At 44.3% G+C, this 22,775-nt stretch overlaps 1 protein-coding gene across 4 annotated transcripts in view; it reads right to left on the bottom strand.

The window, feature by feature from the left end:
* Positions 1-22,775, bottom strand: part of DCC (DCC netrin 1 receptor) — a 620,811-nt gene that overhangs the window by 6,671 nt on the left and 591,365 nt on the right. For all 4 annotated transcript variants that reach the window (XM_075489027.1, XM_075489028.1, XM_075489029.1 and 1 more), the window contains 2 exons: positions 15,071-15,283; positions 519-661 (listed from right to left, as the gene is read on the bottom strand). In XM_075489027.1, coding sequence (XP_075345142.1) covers positions 519-661; positions 15,071-15,283 — 356 coding nt within the window. The remainder of the gene's footprint in view (positions 1-518; positions 662-15,070; positions 15,284-22,775) is intronic.

Genomic DNA, 22,775 nt, shown 5'->3' with positions numbered 1-22,775 from the left:
CTGTTTCATCTTCTGGATCACGTGAGACCTTTCTCTAAGAGAATCTTAATAGGAGTGAAAAGATTATTCTAATTTCACCACCTTTTCAGTTTCACTTATCTACTTCTTCAATGCTATTTTTCTCCCCATTATCTGGTATTACTATATACTCATTTTTCCTGCCAAAATTATTTTCCTCCCTTATCGCTCTTCTCACCCCCTCTTGTTCTTCTCCCAATATCTCAGGGCGCTCAGGAGAGGCTGTGCGAGTTGTCCCGTGGATAATATTAACACAGAACTCAAGCGCTCGCTTCTCCCCTGTATCACACACACCAAAGTCCATTAAAGTCAAGAGCAAAGTTGTACCGGCTGCCAGAACTTTTCACGAGCTTTCTAAGAGCTATCAGCTGCAGCCTAATACCTTAGGTAAGGAGGGACGGACCGTTATCGACAAATTAACGTGCAGATTGGGGATTAGAGAAGCTAACTCGCTGGTGATGAGGCTTGCAAGCAAGCTGGCCCTGAAAGATGGTTCTTACGTTGGCGGAGTCCTCCGTCTGCTTGTGGCCCTCTTCTGCGACCTCCGGGGCCGTGGGCACCGAGACGGGCAGCAGAGGCGACCTGGCTTTTCCTGCCAAGCCAAGGGATGCTGTTTTAACCTGAGCCTTGGGGAGGTTAGGCCCTGGAAGAAGAAACAAAAGTCGCATTGAGAACCTGTAGGTAAGGAAAAAGGGATGGCAGTGAAATTTGGGGATTCTAGGCAAAAATGCAGCTGGTTTTACCATCGCTGCTTGTGTTTTCAGTTGTAAACGTAACAGTCCCCTTCCTAGCGAGACAGGGCTTCTTCCTGGAGGAGCATCGGAGCCAACACAAACACCTTCTAAAAACTCCTCAATTATATTTCATGGGCTCCGCTCCCGAAAGAGGACTCACAGTCACAGCAGGTTTGCAATTTTCTCTTGACATTACTTTTGGATGAAGAATGCCATTCTGCAAAACCCAGAAGTTTTCGTATGGAAACTTGAAATTTTCCTGGGAAAAATACCTATAATCCTGGTACTGCTGGAAGATAATGAAAACCTGGGCTCCGTGGCCCCTGCCTGGCAGGGAACCGTCAGTTTGACGATGTGTTTGAGGGAGAAAGTGAGGCCGAAGAGCAGAGAGCAGTGGTGGGGCTGGGGGAATGGCAGTTATTTCCATGGTTCTCGTCTACTTTTGTTTCTAACTCCCTCCAGCTGACAGCAGCCCTCCGGGTGGGTCACGGAACAAGCTAAAATAAAAATTGTATTTCAACTTTCTCCCAAACAACCCAAGTTGTTTCTGACTTTTTATCCCAGCTTGGAAAGAGGGAGGAAAAAAAATCAAAATAGAGTTACTTTTTTTGACAGAAAGGGACTTCTCTTAAGCATCTCTGCCGAAACTCCTGCCCACCGCACCGAGCCGCACTACTGCTGCTTGGCAAAAGCCGTGTCAGCAGCAGCACGGTTTGAAGTGCTGCCCTTTAAAGATGCGTCGACTGAGATGTCTCAGCTCTCTTCTAGAGGAAATTAAAAATTCTGTGCCTCTTTTTAACCATTTGAAACATCAAAGAATAAAACCTTTGTCCCGGCTGATCTGCCTCCACTCAGCACAAGGTGCCTGGCTCTAGGCAAGACTCTGCTGGAGACACAAGGGCTGTCACTTGAAACAGAAGCACATAAGGCATTGATTTTAAGTACACTGGGATAGTTTTAAAATTAAAATTGCCACACAAAGCCAAACTGAGATCACGTATCTCACGCATCATAGACTCAAGGCCAAAAATGGGGCGGGGAATTTCAAGCTTTCTTGCTGCCAGAGTCATCCTGCTCCCCCTGAAGCGACGGCTTCAACGTCCCTACGACCTGCATAAGGCCAAACTCATTCCAGAGAGTGTCTTTGGCACTTCTTTCAGCCACCTAGGTCCCCCACATTTATCCTTCCCACTTTCTATAGACATTAAACCACTTTGATGCCTGCCTGTGCCCTAAGGCAAGTTTCATGTTCTTATCTTTGAATATGCAATCTCCAGGCTGATGCCTGCTTGGCAAGGGGACATCACAGACCAGGGACTCTCAAATCCCCCCAGCCTCCCCACCAGGTAACAGCAGATCCCCTCTGGCACAGGAGATGACTTTGGAGTCTCACAGGGCAGGGTTCCATCTCCCATGGGACTTGGGCACAATTTGTATTCTGCTCATTTGATTCCCGTTGAAATCAAGAAGACGAATCATAAAGAAATAGCTTTTTCCAGTATCTTTCCTCCACTACGACCTTCAGCAAGTTCCCTGCCTTTTTTTTATTAAGAAAATCATAGGATCATAGAATGGTTTGGGTTGGAAGGGACCTTAAAGGTCACCTAGTTCCAACCCCCCTGCCATGGGCAGGGACACCTTCCACCAGACCAGGATGCTCAAAGCCCCGTCCAACCTGGCCTTGGACACTTCCAGGGATGGGGCATCCACAGCTTCTCTGGGCAACCTGTGCCAGTGCCTCACCACCCTCACAGTGAAGAATTTCTTCCTAATATCTAACCTAAATCTCCCCTCTTTCGGTTTAAAGCCATTACCCCATGTCCTATCACTACATGCCCTTGTAAAAAGTCCGTCTCCAGCTTTCCTGTAGGCCCCGTCAGGTACTGGCAGGCTGCTAGAAGGTCTCCCTGGAGCCTTCTCTTCTCCAGGCTGAACAACCCCAACTCTCTCAGCCTGTCTTCATAGGAGAGGTGCTCCAGCCCTCTGACCATCTTCGTGGCCCTGCTCTCTGATCATCTTCATGGGCCTCCTCTGGACCCGCTCCAACAGGTCCACGTCCTTCCTATGTTGGGGGCCTCAGAGCTGGACGCAGCACTGCAGGTGGGGTCTCACCAGAGCGGAGCAGAGGGGCAGAATGCCCTCCCTCGACTTCTGGTCACGCTGCTTTGGATGCAGCCCAGGAGACGGTTGGCTTTCTGGGCTGCGAGCGCACAATGCTGGATCATGTTGAGCTTCTCATCAACCAGCAGCCCCGAGTCCTTCTCCTCAGGGCTGCTCTCAATCCATTCTCCGCCCAGCCTGTATTTGTGCTTGGGATTGCCCCGACCCACGTGCAGGATAATAACGATAGTAACAACAGCCATCGCTTTAGTAGCTGATTGTGCTTATTAGAGGTATTAAAAGGCATCAGCCTCAGTACGTCAAGTAGGCTATCAGCCATTGCATCAGAATTGGACCCAAAAAGAGAAAAATAGGTCTTGAGACACTCCAGCCGTAAAACGTGCGTAGAGGAAAGGCTGTCCCAAGGATGAGCCACAGGACAGGTTTGTACAAGGATGCTCGTGGCTCTGGAGCTGAGACGCAGGGACCAGGAGCATGGGAGATGCCTCCGTCCACATGGGACGCACGCAGGCTCGCTCCAAAACCCACGTCTCCGATCAGAAACCCACCCAGTTTCCATGCAAAACCAAACCGTCTTTTTATAAATCTTAAGCTTAAACACCTATTTGTTTCCTTCACCACTAGATTCCCACCCGACGACCTCTCTTTTCTTATAGATCGTTAACGTATCATGGAAGCAATGCTCCTGCGCCCGGAGTGGCTCTGCCTGGAGAATAACTCCAGCGTAGGAAGGCAGGCAGCTGCTGCAGCTGGAGCAGCCGCGGCTCTCGCTCCCCAAATCCCAGCAAACCACTGCAGTCGTGACAGCTCGCTGTATCCTCACGGCTCCAGCGAGCAGCCAGGAGACAAGAGTTGCAGATTAATTTTCCGGTATTTCAAAGAATTGCGTTTATATTTTTAATTAGTTTAAGGCAGAGAAAACACAATGGAGCAGAAGACAGAACAAAATCCCTCCCGAAATCCGGTTGCCAACAGCCTGTTCATTAAAAGTAAGTTCCAGTAAAGAGCTGCAAGACGGGCGCAGAGAGGGAGAGACTCACAAACACCTTTTCTGTAAGGCTGAGAATCGCAGATAACTCCCATTTAGCTGAGGCTATGACCGCGTGAAAGCTCAATACAAGCTAGAAGAGATCGCCATAAAGATACGCTCACTCTTCCAGCTCCAGTTTAATAGCTCAAAGACTTTAATAACTGGGCCTTCAAACTTCCCTGTATCTCAGAGGAAGAGTAGAAGATACAGCTATCCCCAAAGATTCCATCTTCTAAGCACTGCACATTCAAATCAGGTTTTCTTAAAAAAGGAAATGTTTTTCACTTCCATTTCTTAATAAAAAAAGCTTATTTCCAAAGAAGAGGCGGGGGGGGAATATGCACACGCTGGCACTCGAAATACGCACCCAGCACTTACACCCTGAGAAATGCGAGTGATTCTAGAGCCTGGTTCTAAAAACCAAAGCGATGACGCCAGCATCACAGGCAACTTACCTCCAAGCTGCCTGCTGCATAGACTGTAGCTTCTCAACATTTTTTTTTTTCCCCCAGTGCTTTGAAAAGACCTGGAGCGCTCAGCAAAGAAGTGAACTGCAGCTCTGGCCCCTGCGGCTGGCAGCCGTGGGGGTATTTCTATTCTAGTAGCGCTCGCGTGCCCTGCTAAAGAGAGATCGATCCGATTCCTGTCACAGGGAACCTGGATTGCGTCCCGGGATGTCACCGTGACGTGCAGAATAAATCGTAAGATGCGGCCACCGCAGAAAATGGCGTCCACGCTGTGTATTGGTTAGAGAATGGACCCAAATAGGCTTTTTTTACACAAGCGACTTCGCGTTGCGACTCGTTTCATCTTCGTGGGCTGGGGGAGAAGTAAATATTTGATGTGGTGGCGAGGAGCTCATGTGAAATGCAGAGTACGTTGCCGTTGTAATCCTCTGAATCTCGTGGTAAAAATCACGTTTCTCATATGTAGCTCATTAATTGTAGTAATTGGACTTAAAGACCCGCTTTTCTGCACAAAGACAGATGTTCCCTCCTGGATATTGTTAATGAGAAGCCATAATGATGATTAGTAAGTTCAGTTTGTGCATCTTTTTGCCCTTTAGCTCACAAAAGCAACAGGCAAATCATAACGCTCATAACTAAAATGAAGCTGAGAAAATTTTCCTTATGCATAGCTGCGTATTTCACGTTCTTCAGCAAATGCTTTACGGCAGTGACCGTTTTCCAAGGTAATGCCTGTAACACGGAATTAGTACCACAGTTGAGCCCTCTTCCCCCAAAGGACCTTAAAAAGACCAAGCAGGCCTCTCGAAGAGAATGCTGGACGCAGAAGGTTGACATGCTAAGTAAACTAATTTATGCAAATGAGCAGCTAATTAAATTAAAATCACTTTGGTTTCTAACGTTTGCCAACTCAGCGGGAGTCTCACAAGGACAAAGGAGGAAACCTTGGAACCGGGGCCGCAAGAGGCAGAAGACGCCGATACCGATGAGGTGTAACTCTGCGCAGCCCCAGCATGGCTTTACTGTTTAAAAGTTTCATTTTCTCAGCAGGGTTATTAAACTCTTCATTGGCTCATTAGATAGATGATATATGGCTACCAGGTGCAAATCCCAGCGACCGCCGCCTCTCCGAGGCCCATCCTGAAGTATCATCCTCGGTATTTCAGCAGCACCGCACATCAGCGCAAGTCAAGTCAAAAAGAAGCCTAAATCTATACGCATTTGTGCATACGAGGCCATACGTTATCGTGATGGACACCAAGTAAAACCAATATAGCATCCATCCTCTCGACAGCAGTACTTTGGGAGAACTACTTGGCGTTATTTTATTTTGAGATACGCCCAACGGGACGCGAGATGATGTACTCAGCCAGGTGAGAACAACTCATTTCAGGGAGAGGGCTCAGGGTTTCTGCTGTGCGCGTTGCAGGTTTTCAAAGGCCAGTCCCCGGCAAGGTGGAGCACAGAGAGCTGGAAACGCAGCAAATGTCAAAAAATGCTATGTTTGCACTCCATGGATCTAGGGTCCGTATCAAACTTGAAGACCAACAATTCTTGCGTGGTTCATGCAGGCCAGGCATTCTGGGTGATGATGCAAAACGGTGTCCTGGGAAAAAAGAGTTCAAGTGGAGAAAATGGAGATGAACGCAAAAATGGAAAGGAGCTAGTTTAGGGAGAGACGGCAAGAAATCATGCTCAATGGAGAATACTGGAGTAGAAGGCAGCTACCAGTGGAGTTCCTCAAGATCCGGATCTAGGACCTATTCTTAATATTTTGATACATACAATAGGTGTGCGATTACAAAATCTATTACTAGCAAAAGCTTGGAAATATGGCTGGAGCTGGAGTAACACGAAGAGAACTGCACGGACCTTTCTGTCTTTCTGCCGCTCAGCCAAACTTTCAGAGTTTCACAGCAAGGAGGCTAGACCGGGTATCACACCCCTTCGGCTGAATGTCGCATCGCTTCAGCTGTTTAAAAGTGAGGGATGAGTCTCTGCTGGTTCTATCATCTCCCTCGGTCATCTATGGAAAGAAGCACCTTCCAAAGTCTGCGGAGCGGTTGGGCGACTTGTCTTTCAGAAGATCCTCTCGCTCCTTTGGCTGCACGATGAGCTTACGTGACTGGCACAGGGCAGGCACCTCTTCATCAGAAGTCTAAAATTAGCTAGGAATGAGTCACATCTCCGAGAAGAAGGCACGGGAAGTTTCGCCATAAATTCTGCTGGGTCTAACAGAAGGAAAGAAGGGAAGAGAAGAGCCTGGACGCTTCTGATTTCCAGCCTACAAGTGGGTATGTGCCTCAGAGAAGTCAACGACGATCTTTGGATGTGAGAGGGAAGCAATATTTCGCAGAAGCCAGGTAAATAGCAATGCCATTTTACAAAGCATTGGGAAGATCCTATCTGGAAAGCTCTGTACAAGCCTGAGGACTCGCACGCAGTAAAAAAGGAACTGTACAAAGCGTTGAGAGGGGTTTACCAACTGCCAGCGACACAGAGGAAAAGTCTATACGATAATCTATATATGGAACAGAGTACGTGATGGAATCAGCTTTGCCTGTGAATCCTGCGTTCCTCAGAAAGATTGCAGGCATTTGCTTTCATTAGGTGGTAATGCAAAGCTCAAAAGCAATGAGAGCCTTTCCATTAACCTCCGTGAGACGTGGATCAAGCTCGCAATGCCAACGTGGGCTTCACAGAGGTCACTAACAGCTGGGCTTAGGAAGGACACATCTAGGCTAAAACATCAGCTAGTGGCCACAGTTATAGAAAGGACAGCTAGCATTTTACAAAATGTTTATCTTCCTAATATTCTGCTCTCGGTAAACATGTACAATCATCATCAAACGCAAGGCGTGACAGCAGACAGGACACGGGAGAAACTCTGAAGAGAGGATTTTGCAGTCAGATGCATTGTGCTGTATATGGGCTACCGGTTCCAGTTTTTAACCTGCAGCCATTTTGATGCCAGAGCTGGACAAAATGCTCTGTTCGAAGCTGACGTCTTTGTTGCCCGTTTAGGATTTTCAACAAAGCAAAAAGTATTTTGGATCAGGCAAGGTATTTGCAGGCACGTCTCATAAAATCGATTTGGAAACTTAAAGAGAAAATTTCCAAACTGGGGATACAGATATATTCTTATGTTCAATAGCCCAAGAGACAGGGCATGCATCGAAGATGTGAAGCTGAAGATCTGCAGTTGAGGATCACCTGGTTTGAGGAGGCAGCTGAAAACTGATCTATCTACTGGGGTGCGAACGAGCCTTTGTCTTCATGAGAACTGAGAGGATTCTTGGAGGATGAAGAGTACCAAGATGAATCCTCTATAATGAGACTGTAGAAGTCAAAATAAGCTGCAGAAATCAGAAGGTAATGTCAGACTTGTAACTAAAGATAGATAATCTTTTCTGGCCCTGCATCTCACACCTTTTCCACAATTTTTTTTCTATCCAACAGGACAAAAGACAAACACTATGCATGTCATCACCTAGAGCTGCTTCTAGCAATGAAGATCTGCAGGCACGGCCGAGTCTGCAAGGACGCTCCCACAGAGGTATGTCATAGCTGGCAAAACCGAATGCGATCAATCTGGAAAATTAAAATTATTTAAGAATTTGGTCTGTCCCAGGAGATTGGCGGCTTGAACTTCAAGGGTGGGGAAGGAAGGCTGTATAGCCATGCAAAGCCAGGTATTTTCCCTATTAAGTAACCAAAGCTGGCGGGCTATACTGCTGATCTTGCAGTATGAAGAGAGAATTTTCTCGTACAAGCACAACAGAAAATCACAAAAGGATCAAATGCCACTTACAGGTTATTTGATATTTCCGCCAGTAAAAACAGTGACAGTTTAAATGACTTAAAAGTTGAAACAGAAAGATGAGAATAACATGTAGAAGTGAGCTTACTTGTAGCTCCATGGCAAGATGTTCCTGTTTAAGTAAGATGGTGCCTCTCAGGGGAACAGAATATGTAACTATATGAAAAACATTATTTGAAGACCCAGCTGTTTTACGTTACAGGTGGGAAAAAACATTTTTCATCGCGAAATTGAGTTTCTAAAAATGATTTTTAGGGTGATAATCAACGGAGGCTTGGCTCATTCCGCAAGGGAAGACGTTCTAGAAAGAGGCAAAGTTTAATTTAGAAATATTTGATAGTAAGAGAAATAAACTAAAAAGAGAAATAAAACAGAAAAGAGAAAGAGGTCATTTAATCACTCTCCAGAATACGGTACCAAGCAAGCACTGGGACTGCCTATTGGGGAGGCTTTTGAAACAGCACTGATGAACTTCACGCATTTTTACGTGCTACGGCTTCAAAATAGGTATGGAAGCAGTGAGTTTGGAAAGGCCGTTTCAAGACAAAAACTGCTCAAATACGTGGAAACATGAGAGAGATTTGGTCTCTGCCGTCTCAGCTGCTCTTCATGTTTTTATTCTATTTGCTGGAAATACTATGTGATAAATAAGTGTCAGGGCAAAAGTGGCTCGTTGGCTGCAACTGCTCAGTGATAACACACACAGCCCCAAATTAATACGGAGAAATTGTACACGCAGCGGAAAAAGTTCTATTTCTCCGCTTATGAAACACAGGAAGATAGAATGGCCCATCATTAAATCTTTCTACGTATTTACAGTGTCATTATCCAGATAAACAGTTTTTAATGATTTGATTGCTGCCTTGTATTGAAATAGGTAATTTCTATAAAAGAGGAATCACTTCATGTATCCAGACAAGCACCTAAATCCACACTTCGCTTTACACCTTCCAGTAGTCCTGTGGATTTTAATGAGACAATTCAGGTGTCTCAAGTTATCTGCATGCTAATTAAACTTTACTGGACTGCGGCCAGATTTCTCTGATAGACAGGACTGACCCTTCCATGACACTTCTCTGTCGATCTATCTCCCAGATGAATGGAGAAAGCTTGTTTTCAGAAAAAAAGAAACGCGGAAGAAAAAAGAATTTCAAAACTTTGAAGGAGGGGGCAGGCAAAGGCTTATGAAATAAAAGAATCCTTTTTCTTTGAGTCTGGGAGTTACTAGTGCAAAAAGTAACTAGGATTTCGGAATAAAAGGTTGAAGAATGAATCATTTCCATATTTTCAGTGAATTTATAGACCTTGCTTACTGTAGACTATGATAAAGAGAAGTCCATAATCTCATTTACAGTCTTCATTAAAATAAGAAAAAAAACCCCTACGCCAGAAAGATTTTTATGCCCTATTAACAAAAGAGGTCTTAGTTGCCTTCAAATTCAATGACTGAATTCAAATTAGAAGCAATAGGTTTTCATTTGTGTTTTGTATTGGCACCGGGATTTTTTTTTCTGTGAATGGTAAACTTCCAAAAAAAAAAAAAAAAACAACCTCAAACCAAAGGACCCCCAGTTTGGTTGTATAGCTAATTAATGAGAGCTAATCGATTGTACAGAATAAATGCACTCCCAAATTAACTCCCCGCCTTGCACGAAAGGGGATTAAACACTCTACCAAACGGATAGCAATTAAACGCATAAATCTAGCACCAGAGGGTTCTACGTTCACGTCTCCAAAATTTGCCTAATTTGCAGCCGAAGGTTTCATTCTTGGAATTTCCATCTCTAAACACTCCACCTGAGAGCCGATAGTCAAGACACTTGGGTAACAGTGACTTTACCAACGCTCCCGTGAGGAGCGGTTTATTTTCCGCACGACTGAAAATTCTTTCTATATTCTTTCTATATTCACTCTTCGAAGGATCACTGTAATCTCAGCGTCTACTGAGGCCCCCAAACCCTTGCTATTTGAGATTATTATGGCCCAGGATTCACTGCTTAATACCCATATACCCTTTTTTCCTCTTGCTTTCATCCCTCATTTATTTGACCGTTTGCTCATGGTTTTAACATTGGCTTTGCAAACCTTCACTCTTATCTTGGTTTTGTGGTTCTTTTAGTACAATAGCTATAGGGAAAAAAAAAAAGGCAGCACAAAAACCACCTCACGGAGCTCATTTTCTTATCAGGCTTTCTTATCCCATTTGATAATGAAAACAGCGCGTGGGTCAGCCTGGATATGGAAGGATTTGTACTAATGGCCAGGCAATACCCAGCTGCTGCTTTTTACGCAGGGACGTTTACCGCCCCATTTCTTCACCTCACTCTTCGCTTTTACTCCCCAAGCCATCTGACATTGCAAATACACGATATTTTTTCAAAGCAGCGGAGGAATAAATCTCGAGCGGTTCATCTGCAGTGCAACCCTTCTGCTGCACTCCCAGCCCATAGCCAGCTTGGGGCATACCCTACAGCTTAGCAGGAGGAAGGAAAATCAAGCTTAATTTTGCTGTACAGTGAAGTGTTTTTTAGCTCTGGGGTATCACTGAGTGATTCCAGGAAGACCGAGAAGATGACAATTTGGATTTCCAACTACTCTTCTTTTTTGCGTAGCAATAGAAAGTAGCGATAGAAGGAGTAGCAATAGAAAAAATGCAGCATTTTTACAGTCTCACAAAAGATATGGGAGCCCGAAAAGGCTGAAATTTTAGAACCGTGACACGCTATGAAAACCACCACTTCACAGGCAGTATTTTCTATCACCTCACACTTGCTTCTGCAGAAGAAAAATGACCTCCTAATTCAGGTGCAGCTGATCATCAAGACCTAAAAGGAATTTTCATTTGTGAGGGTTAAAAAAAAAAAAATCTTTCCCATCCATTTGTGGAATTTATGTCCGATCTATAATGCAATAAGCTCAACTCTCCATCAACCATTTTCTATTTAGCCTGAAAGGGGACTAAGTCCAATCACTTATATGCCCATATGTATGATTTGCAAAGAGGAGCGAGCGCAGCCACAGTGGGGATTGGAAATACCACGGCGTGATTCTCACGCCTTCAGAATAAGTATTAGGAACCTCAAGCGCTCGATCACAAAGCAGTGATGAAAAGGTGAGATGTCCTATAAAATATCAACGGGAAGGGCTTAATGTGAAGAGTTCAGATTTACTGGGCTCAAGCGAAAAAATAAAAAAAGGAAAATAAAAAGAAAAATGGCAAATTTTAGCTCTGGATTAGGCTGATGTCATGACCCCAAACCAGGAGCACGACCTTTTAAATATTTATTCATATCCTCATGGCAAAATCCCCCACAACTGAATAATGATCTCTGTATGTCTTTTTTATGAACCATACGATAGAGTTTAACAGCTAATTATAATGCCACTAGGGAGATCTACTGAATAGGTAAAATATTGGAGGAGATATACCTCCTTTTAGCCCCAGGTCAATCAAAGCCAAGAAAAAGCCCTGTGCTCATCTATTCTCTGGGCAGGATCCAAAAATTAATTTCGATACTAATATCGTATGAGGGCAAGCGCTAGGCATCAGCTTCAGGACCGTAATCTCAATGTACAAATACGTCTGGAGCTTCAGCGTGCAGTCGGCTGTGGGGCAGGCGGTGGGGCTGGCTGAGGACCGGAGGACACCGCTGCCTGGCGTTTCCATACAAGCTACTCTAGAAAAGGAGCTCTAAAACTCATCGGGCTAGACGGAAGAGAGGCTGCAAACCAGCACTGAAGGGATTTCAAGGGCAAGGTCCACTTAACTTCAGGTTCCTGCTTTTTAAAGTCTTTGCCGGAAATCTCCGGATCAACCTCTGCAGTTCTCTGCTGCTTTCTCCCCTTCTGAATTCTGCAGGATTGTGCCATGAGAGTTATGTATTGTCTGAAGGGATAAGACACCCGACTGACATGCATTTAAAAAAAGAGGACAGCAAAGCAAAGAGTAGTTTCATTGGTTTAAGCGATGATGAGTCCATTACTTATTGCCCTATTACTTTATTACAGAGGACATGTAAGAACGTCTTGAGTTTCAGAAAATGTAATGAAAAATTAATTAATTCTATCTATCTGGTTAAGAAAAGTAACCGTTTTTCCAACATGGGAATTTGCTAAGAGCCTTTTCAACCTGAGACGTCCGTAAGTGGGGTATAATGAGCAGACGTGGTCCATAAGGGAATTTGCTCAGCTGGCCTGCAGAGAGCTCAGCCACTTCTGCTCTGCCAGCGGGGACGAAGGAGGAGTGCCTGTGCAGGGACGTGCCAGTCATCTTTTCTAGGAGGTCTGTTCAAATAGAGAAATACATCACAAGCTTTGTAAAGGCACAAATATCTTCAACATTTCCCTTTCATGGGTATCTAACTATGGCTGAGATATCAGCCATCTATCAGCCTGGAGAAGAGAAGGCTCCAGGGAGACCTTCTAGCAGCCTTCCAGTACCTGACGGGGCCTACAGGAAAGCTGGAGACGGACTTTTTACAAGGGCATGTAGCGATAGGACATGGGGTAATGGCTTTAAACTGAAAGAGGGGAGATTTAGATTAGATATTAAGAAGAAATTCTTCACTCTGAGGGTGGTGAGGCACTGGCACAGGTTGCCCAGAGAAGCTGTGGATGCCCCATCCCTGGAAGTGTTCAAGGCCAGGTTGGACGGGGCTTTGAGCATCCTGGTCTGGTGGAAGGTGTCCCTGCCCATGGCAGGGGGGTTGGAACTAGGTGACCTTTAAGGTCCCTTCCAACCCAAACCATTCTACGATCATGCTCATGGGTAGTATTAAATACTCAGAATTGCTGGTGAAAGGAAGCGCTCTTTCTTTGACATCTCTTTTTTTAATGCTTTCTCTCTCTCCACTCCCATTTTAAGTGAAAAGAAGAGAGATCTGGGTTCCAGAGGAGTGCGATTCAGGAGTGGGTACTGAAAGAGCAACCTAGTTTTGAGGGATCACGTGCAGGACCTGGATCGGTTCTGCACACCCCACTGCCCAGAGGCAGAAAGAGAAGTTAACATTTACAAAGGAAATCTTTCTACAAGAAACTGGTAAAGGAAACAACATCAGTCTGGCTAATGACTCTGAGGACAAGCACATCGAGAAAAGCAAGAGAAACCATACATAGAGGGAAATAAATAGCCCCCAACACCACGAAATAGCCCGAGGCAGATCGGAAATGAAGTTATACAGAATTCTAAAACGTAAAAATTGTGGTTTCAGTATAACAGTGAATACAATAGTTTGAATGCCATATATAACCCAGCAACATGTTTTCGTCTATGTGACAGAGTCCAGAAAAACCGATTTTTTCATTGCTTTAGCGTTTGCTTTATTTATTTCCATTGCTTCATGGCAGATTATTGCCATAAACTTTCAGTTCTCAATGTTGCCTAATAACAAAGTTCTACACATTTTTGGTAGGAAACATGGCTTCTGCTTACGTGAGATTACTTACTCAAAAAAAGGGGCAAATTTACGTTTCGGGATAACAGGATTCTTTATGAAGAGAAGTAACATGCCCCGACTTCCTTTCTCTTTACCACGCCTCCCAGTTATAAGGGTTAAAATGGAAACTCTGATTGACTTGGAGAACAAATAGTCCTTTCGAGGTCACCAGGCTTACTCGCTAGAGTCAGGCAAGTCGAACTGGATCCTCACGAAGTAAAATGCAGTACTACATGAAGATGAATGGAGTCTGCTATATATAAAAAATAATTCAGCAGCACTATTTGGCAAAAGCAGTTCTCCAACAAATAAGGATTTATCTACTTCTGCCTGCTGTCAGAAACTGGATTACTTGCTGATGGATAGCAGGTGCTTCCAGTAAAAATGCAGAGACGTTTTGGTAGCTTGCTTGTTGCAAACATCCACCTAACATATGCTGTATGGCAAGAAAGCTATGCTCGGAAAGCAGCATTAGAATAGAAAAGAGTAAAGCTGAAATCTCAAAGGTTGTCTGAGCCAAACTGGAGATTATCCAAGCTAAAGGAGTAGGGCAAACAGTTAAAATGAGATACCAGCCTGCAACCCCTTTTTTTTTGTTTCTTTTTCTTCAATAGCTCTAGTAGTTAGGTTACAAAGGCAAATATTGTTACTCAAATCATACCACGTCACGTGAAAAACAATTCCAGCGCTGGGCCTCCTTTACGAACAAAGCAGATACCATCTATATCATACAAATGTCCTCAGCTGATCCAACGGCGAAGTTTGAAAACAGCTCTCTAGAAACGGTGCTGCTCTGGAAACCAACCCCGGAACGCGCCGGAGAGGCACCCTTCCCTCTTCCTCTGCCGTGCCGCCCACCCATGAACGAATGTTTCGCTACAGCCACACGCAGCCGTTTAACCCAACCCTGCAACCAGCCCACAGCTTCGTTCAACAGCGGCACTACTCTACAGCCTTTATTTTTTGAAAAGAATAATTTTCTTGCTGTCCCTTGCACGCTTGCTATTTAATTTTTAAGTAGGTTGCGCACTGCAGTGGATTGCCGTCAGTTCTTTTCCAGCATACATAAATAGGCCTTTCATTATTGAAAAGGCAAGCCTTGAAACAAGAGTCAAGCTTTGGCGCTGGTTCAAGTCACTGTAGCATAACAGGAGACTGCAAACAAGACCAAGTGATTAATTTGGCATCGCATTTAATTCATTTTTATCACTTACTTGTTAACTCTGATTTCAAGCTATTGCCTTGTCCTGAATTTTTCTTCCAGATTGTCAGAATGAAATACTAGATTATGCTCCTAAAAGTGTATATATCCACTGCCCATTCCGCCAGAACTTGCAGATATTTCTTCAAGGCATGGGACAGTCTTGCGCTCTCTATTTTTTCCTGAATTGAAAGTCAGTGGTTCAGAGGAGTGGTACCAGAGACCTTCCTCCCATCGCTCTTACCTGTTTGAGACAGAAGTGGTGTGTAAGGGACTTTCGGTTCTATTGCACTCATGGGCGGAGGTAGCAAGGGGTTGGCGAAGCTGCGGAGAGGGTGCGTAGGGCGGACGCAGGCGGTGGGGATGGTTCTGCTCGGGGCGTCCTCGTTGTTGGAGTGCTCAGGCTGCGTCTGCGGTAGCAAGGATGGCTGCTGTGGTGCTGGTCCTTCGTTTACAGCTGCAAGAGAACAGTCAAATTAAAAAAAAAAAGAACGAAAAAACAAAGAACTATTATTGATGTATTTTTTTATGTCCCATTTCCTCCTTTTACGGTCATTTTCAGCAGAAGGGACAGCATTAGCCTCCACCCTCCAAGAAGGTGCAGGAAACGTGTAAACCGTTCCATCAAAAGTTATTGGCAGATGAATTAAAAATCAGATGTTCCTCAGGGCAGCCGTGTGCCATTTGAAGCTCAATACATCTTCCTTTGAACAAAACCCCAAACCCAAGCATGATATTTTTATCTCCTTCTCTCTATGCGCTTTCAAATATTAAAAATCAATAAACACATAAATACATCATGTAGAGATTGAAACAAGCTACGATTACGGAAACTCATTATATTCGGCATGACGGTACTGTTCTAGTCATAGTGGAGAAAAGCTAGAGACAAAGAAAGGTCTTAATTAATTTCCACATAACCAATCACCAATATTGTTTTTCCTTGAGAGAGCTGTAACATTTAGTGTGCCAAAGCAGTAGGCTGCTGTTTTATTAGCCTATATTCAAAGTCAATTCTTCAGAGATTAAAATGTTCCATGTAAACCTTCTAATATAAGACAGCTTCCCTATGTTCTGCGGTGTTTCTTAAAAGAAGCTTCCAGTATCAACCTCTGTCATGGACTTTCCATGCCAGAAACCAGAAGCAAACATAGTATTAAGGAAAACAAAGGTTGAGACAAAGAGAAAAGCCCTCTAGAAACCCTCTAGAAGCCCTCTAGATTTCTACAGCCCTCCAGAAACCCCTGTTGTACCCAAACTATAAATTACAATATGATTATGATCGTACAGGAGTTTTCAGGATGGGTATGGTCCACAGCGTTGTCTAACATCACCAGTACTCTGAATGCAGAAGAAGGTTCTCGTGAAACTTATTAGATGCAAAATCTGCCGATCCTGTAGTCTAAAATTAGAGTATGGAGTGTGCGCAGCGAAGAAGACGCTGCGTAGGAAGAGGGATAGAAGACGGCAAGAGGCGGGATGCACGCTCACACATCCCGACGGCATCGCCCAGGTTTCTGGCACTGCTCTCTACCTAACACTTGGTCAAGAAGAGAAACTCACTGCTGCTGCTGTTTCCACCAGGAAACAATACTGTCCCACATTACTCAGACTTTAAGAAGTTTAAGAAAATAAGCAAAGACAGAAAAAAGAATTCCAAAGAAAACAGATTATTTTGTTCTTACGGTAAGGGAACTGTAATTGGAATAAGCAATCTTCAAAGTTTTGAAAACTTTTAACATCTTTAAAATCCCTTTAAACTTTAAAATCTCTTTAAACTTTAAAATCTCTTTAAACTTTAAAATCTTTAAAATCTCCAAAACCAGGACACTGACCACTATGCCTACCATGAGAAGCCAAACTAGTTAAGAATTAATTACAAGGAGGACCGATAAGGCTAAGTCTGCTGTGGTGCTTTACGGAGGGCAGCAAGAAGTTCATCTCCCCATGCCACAGGCGAGAGCCTGCCACTTCTACTTTCTTCCTATTGCAGGACGAGAATAAGCGAATTGGATCAAAACCACCATCTCCGAGCTTCTTTTCCAAATCCTGCATCATGAGTGCTGTTGAGGCTTCCCCGGAGCTCGGGTCCGTGGCCTCTCCTGGCCCTCTCCCACCTTCTGCCCCACTGCCCCAAGGAGCAGCACTGGAGAAAGTTCTCCCCTTGGTGAGAGTGCCCGCAAAGCCTGACATCATTTGCAAGCAGAACAGTGGAAGGAAGCAAGCTGGTTAGTGAAGAGCCTGATCACAACAGCAACTTCTTTAATTTGAGCGTGTTGGTGGCGTCCAGTGTCTCCACGGTATCTACGCCAGCCGGGATGGCTCACAGCACAACAGTTCATCATGCAGCTTGTGGCAGGAGACAGAAATCTAGGAAAAGCTCAACCTTTTACTAAAGAAAACAACCTCCCTGACACACAGATATCAGAATTAGTTATTATACTGGGACCCAAAATGCTCCAGAGGATCTGGTTTCTTTCAAAGCCTGCTGCAACAACCAGAACTCGTCGTGCAAATAACATGCAATTACACAGCCAAGTCAAATCTCAAGGCATTTTATAATAATTAATGTCAAAGTATATAAGTAATTACAACCTACTAAGTGGCAAAACAATTTTGAAAAATGGAAATGAGGATTTGTCCTCATTTCCACAGCCCCATTGCTTGTTCCTATGGCAATATCGCAGGCATCCCTGGCAATACTGAACACCACGGATAGGAACCCAACTACAGGATCAGACCAAGGTCAAAATCATCTACCGTTTGTAAAAGTTTGCTCGACTGTGGGTCATTTTCCTTGTTTTCACCTTCGAGGCTCTTTGCACTATCATGCCATTACCCTAGCTCTGCTTTTCAATTTCCTTCCTTGCCCAGCAGACCCCTCTCTGTTTTCTTCTCCGAGGATTAATATTCTCCTTAAGGAGGCCAGAGATATCGACGTTATTTGTAACAGGGTAGAGCAGAATGATAGTTTAGCTCATTCCACCCTTACCCACTGCTCACACGTTCAAGAAGGTGCCACAGCGTGTTGCTGCTCTGGGCTACCATGGGCATTGGGCTCTTCTCTCCCTTCACTTTGTCCCCATCAAGGAAGATGCAAAAGGGTCTCCTAGAGGTATACATCTGAGGTTACAACGCTTTCTGGAGCGAATCCTTGGCGAGGCCTTTGCTTAAAGTAGAACTAAAGCCTTTTGTCTATGCTCTTAGCCTCAAAATGCCTTTCAACGTGTTTGTCAAAGTCTGAACTTCCTACGGAGCCCAACGCTTTTCATTGTGTCCTTAAGGACAGTTCTTTTGGGATGCTCTTGACCTGCTTGGAGAAACAAGGAAACCAGACACTTCTACTCGCCATCAAAAACCTCCTCGGTATTTTCTGCAGTGGTGCTCTCAGATAACAAAGCTTTAGCAGCTAGCATCAGGGTAACGGTCTCTGCATTAAAAGCCTTTATATTAAATTAGTGTTCTAGCATACGGGTATGCTTTAGCTTATGGATTTAGTTGTAAAATCTGGAGACCTACATAACCATTATTACATAAAAGATTTCAGGTTATCCTCCAGCTATTACTGAAGAGAAAGCTGTGATGACTCTATTAAAATTAGAAGCTGGAGTTGGGATTTAAATATTGAAGGTAAGTGGCCTAATGAAGGTGCTTCATGCTTGAGAAGACTTTTTTCTAAAGTAAGATGTGCACGCTTGCCAACATAATGAGAACCATCAATCTGCAATTCACTCAAGTCCCTGCAGGAAGAGAGGATGGATTGTTTATTTGAAGGATGGATGAAGATGAGCACATCGCTACTGCTGCCTACATCGCCTACATCAATCCCCTGCCTAGCAGCCAGATATTTGCCTTCATACACCTCAACAGCAGCGCCCAAGAATTCTGATTATTTCTACTAATCCAATTTTTACCTTATTTTTGTCACAGAAAGTAGACTCCCAATTGACCTTTAAGACGAAGCAGATAATACGTCGCGTTCCAGTTGTGATCTTTTGCTCTTGAATTTAGTAAAATATTTTGCCAGAGTAAAGAAAATATTATGCTATACGTGAAGATCTGTTCTAAAGCCCAGTAAAACCAATTAGGGGCTCTCATTGCTTTGGAGAAGCCTCGGATAAAGCCCTACTTGCATTCATTTTATGTGTGAGGAACGCTGAGAATGAGCTCGCTTTGAACTTCAACAGCCGTGGACGCCGCTCACCAAGCAGAAGAACAAATATCTGATACAAAGTCTTTTGATCTTCCCTTTGCTTTTGCATAGCTGTTGGTTGGTACAACGCTGTTGAGCAGTTTAATGAATTGAGGTCTCCGAACATACTTTTACTTTGTATATCTCCTATTAAGAAGTAACGCTGGAACTATTGCCGCTTGGATTTGTAGCTATTGGCTCTGCCGCAGTCTGAGGTCATGAAAAATCAACAGGGATTGAACACAAAAGGTAAGAACAATTCAAAGTATGGGATGGTAGATGGGGACTTAAAATGACGGAACTTTATTCCGTATCTGCTAATGACTTTCTGTGTATTTTTGAACTTATACAGGTTATAAATATCACGTGACCAAGACTATATACCTGTATAATGCTGACAAAGCAGGGCCTCATTCCTGTTGGGATCTCTGGATGTTACTGTAGCACAAGCAGTAATATTTTTTTCATATGTTTACTGTCAGGTTATTACTCTCGTGTAATTTTAGGTACACCCCAAAGGATACTTGTGAGAAATACTTTCTAAAAATTGCTAACCTAAACCTGAATCATGGGAACACGGCAGAAGCATTTTTAAATCATATGTGGTTAAATCCAAAGAATTGCATACTGAAAAAAATAAATTGCTTTGCTGATGATTCTGTTTGTAGAGGAAAACCCAGAAAGTGAGGTGCTAAACAGGAGCTTACCCACAACTCCATTACAGCACTCATCCCACTTCTGTGAGCTGTGGCATCCCCTGCTGAAACCAAACCGGACCGTTGAAGAAAAACGACCATTTCCACTAAGACCAGAATGCAGCTACTGTGGTAGAAGGGATTTAAGCTTCCCAGCTGGATGGGCTCACAGCCCGAAAGCCAGCTCCAAGAGGAAACGTGCTCAGGAAATACTTGCTTCAGCGCATCTCACTTTAACAGATTAAGGAGGGTAAAGTTATCTCCATTCCGTAATACTTCTCCATGGCTACCTCAAGCGATTAATATAATTGTTTTATTGTTCGGGTTTACACAATTTTCCATCTTTCTTTTTAATTCTAGAAAATAGCATATCTTTATTTAAAAAAAAATGTATTTCCTGAACATCTCCAAGTTTTCATCATGTGGCTTATTAGGGCAATACGCTGATGAATGGCTCCCTCTGAAAAATGGTGCTGTTCGACTAGTTGTAGTCTTTAGGGTTAGCCCGAGGAAAAGTACTCTGCCTCCTGTAAAAGTGCGATCAGGATGGGACCAGAGTACGGTCTGCTTCTGCTGCCCAGTGTGTGGGTGAGGATGGGGCCACCCCAATACCTCCCAAGGGGGAGATAGTTTCCTCCAGCTCTCTTCTTTCCCTACTGGAGACCGTGACGGCTCGGCATCTCCAATAGCTGTGGCGGAGGAAAAAAAAGAACTTCTTCCTTCCGTAACACATGGCAAACTAGGCACGTCACCGTCTTCTCCTACCTGTCTTGATAAAATCGTAAGCAGCGGGTGCGATGGAGCTCTGGAGGAGCCTGGAGGAGATGGCAAACCGTGGGAAGGATTGCTGACCAGACGACAGTCACTTTATTATGGCTCAGAGATGTTTTCTGTCTGGAAAAAATTGATATTTAGCAATTGTATTTTATGGCTGGTAGCGTCATCGGCAGTAATCAAACAGGCAAGACAGCTTATTATTCACACTCTGGCTGGGGCCTGACTCTCCTTTCCATTTGCTTTAGTTTCCTCTTCAATAGAACATTTGTCCTAAAGATAAGTTGCAGCACTCGAATCTTCAGGTCAATGAAAAAGGCCTTCAGAAACAGAGGAAGGTGTTCGAGCATTGTCTGTACGGCAGGATGCAGAGCAACACCCTTGCTAATGGCATGGCATATGATTTATTCAGGGATTGCTACCTCTTGATCAATAGGGTGCTCGGTCACGCAGTACCGCAGGTAGGCTCTGTCTCGGAGGAATTATTGCCGGGTATTTCTTTTTCAGACGCAGCTGCAATTGGTCAAGCGTCAAGTGAATTTTTTCACTGAGGGGTAAAACACATGAAAAAAGCTTTAGGTATCGTCACTATAGCCTCTTTAACTGCTAGTTGCTCTCAACCGCGTGATCGTATTAAGAAAACGGCCAAAAAATAAACAAACTCAAAGTGTTAGAGCGATTTTGTTGATCTAGCCCCATTCTCTGCTGCGGCGAGGTGGTCAGCGAGGCAGCGGGAGGTGAACCATGAACGAAGCAGCTGCTTTTCAGTTGGCCGTGCTGGAGATTGACCGCTCTTCCAGTTGGGCTGAGGTGGCCAGCGCTGGCATTCGGCCGCGACAGCACCGGTGCTGAGAAAAGCTTCAGGCATCATATTGGAAATACACTTTTATATCCCTTCATCCCTCCTCGAACTGAAAAGTAACGAACGCTGCCATTATCTAAACCTAGTGAACCGCTTGGCCGGTTGCGACAGTGTCAAACGTCACTCGAAAACAAACGCTATTTCCACGTTCTTCTCCGTGCCTTCGCTTCCTTGCCGTGGCGCTGAAAACGTAAGGCACAGCGAAGGAAGAGAATATTTCATTTGGAGGTATTTTGTATGATCTGGGAGCTTGGGAAGTCAACGGCCTTTGCTGGAGAGCACAACAGCAAGGGCTATAACAGGTTGTCATTGCACATTGTAATGGGCTTAGATAATTTTCCAAATACCACAGAGTCTTGATTACCCAGACCTCAATAATCTGAAACTAGCCGTTATCCAAGCAAGGTTACATCCACTGCTTTTGAATTATTTAATGGCAAATTGCCTAAATTATCTGAAATCGCCACTGCTTGAGCTTTTTCAAGGCCCATCAGGTCTTCTGAATGATTAAAGCTGTTTTGTATTCAAGCTTCTGGCAGAAAACTTTTGTGTATTAGCAATTGTCTGTTCAACTCTCCAGCACGCTGCACTTGAAAGACTTGGGCAAACCCAAGAGGCTTTCAAAGACATTCCTCTTTTTGAAAATCTCATCTCCAGTCTTCTACACGTGTAAATCTAGTGGCCGGACCAGGCAGCAGCTGGATGCACCAGGGATGTGTGATTCTGGGGGTTGTGCCTAACCGATCCCTCAGCAATCACGTCCCAGCCAGCACTCCGTACGGTATTTACCCCCCGAGCTGCCTGCATCTCTGAGGCATCAGCAGAACGAGGGAAACCTCCTTCACCTTCACAGCTGGACTTTGGATCTGCGGACTGAAGATGCTCAGGTCCTTTACGAGCAAATCGAGACGACGACGGCTGAGCAAACAACTCAGTCTTCACATTTTTCTTCTTCCGTCTCTGTGATCAGGCAGGGGGTAGTTAATTTTATTTTTATTTTTTTTCCCAACATTTAATGCATGCCAAGCAAGAAACTGAATCTACTTTGTGCATTGCATTTGTGGTAGATTTGGTATTAATTTAAGCAGCACATCAAAACCTGATGATGCCAGCGAGACCCTCCAGAGGAAATTGCCATCTAGCTTTGAAAGGACCTCAGCAACCACACCGAAGAGAGGGGGAACGGCATTAGGGTGATGACTAGGACACCTGAACCCACTTTTTACCTACAATCCCACCACTGGATTTCAATCACCCGTCCCCAAAGACCTGCCTGAGCTGCCTGAAAGCAACAATCAAACAGGAGGAAAAATCAGTCATTTCAAGATGAGCTCCCCGTGGACCAGCAGCACAGACTCTCTGTGACGTGAAAAAAATGTGTATACCAGACTGACATTAATCTGTCAATAATTCAGACTTGAGATGC

Source organism: Mycteria americana, assembly GCF_035582795.1.
Source record: "Mycteria americana isolate JAX WOST 10 ecotype Jacksonville Zoo and Gardens chromosome Z unlocalized genomic scaffold, USCA_MyAme_1.0 Scaffold_30, whole genome shotgun sequence".
Taxonomy (NCBI): domain Eukaryota; kingdom Metazoa; phylum Chordata; class Aves; order Ciconiiformes; family Ciconiidae; genus Mycteria; species Mycteria americana.
This window is presented reverse-complemented; position numbering and strand designations above follow the sequence as displayed.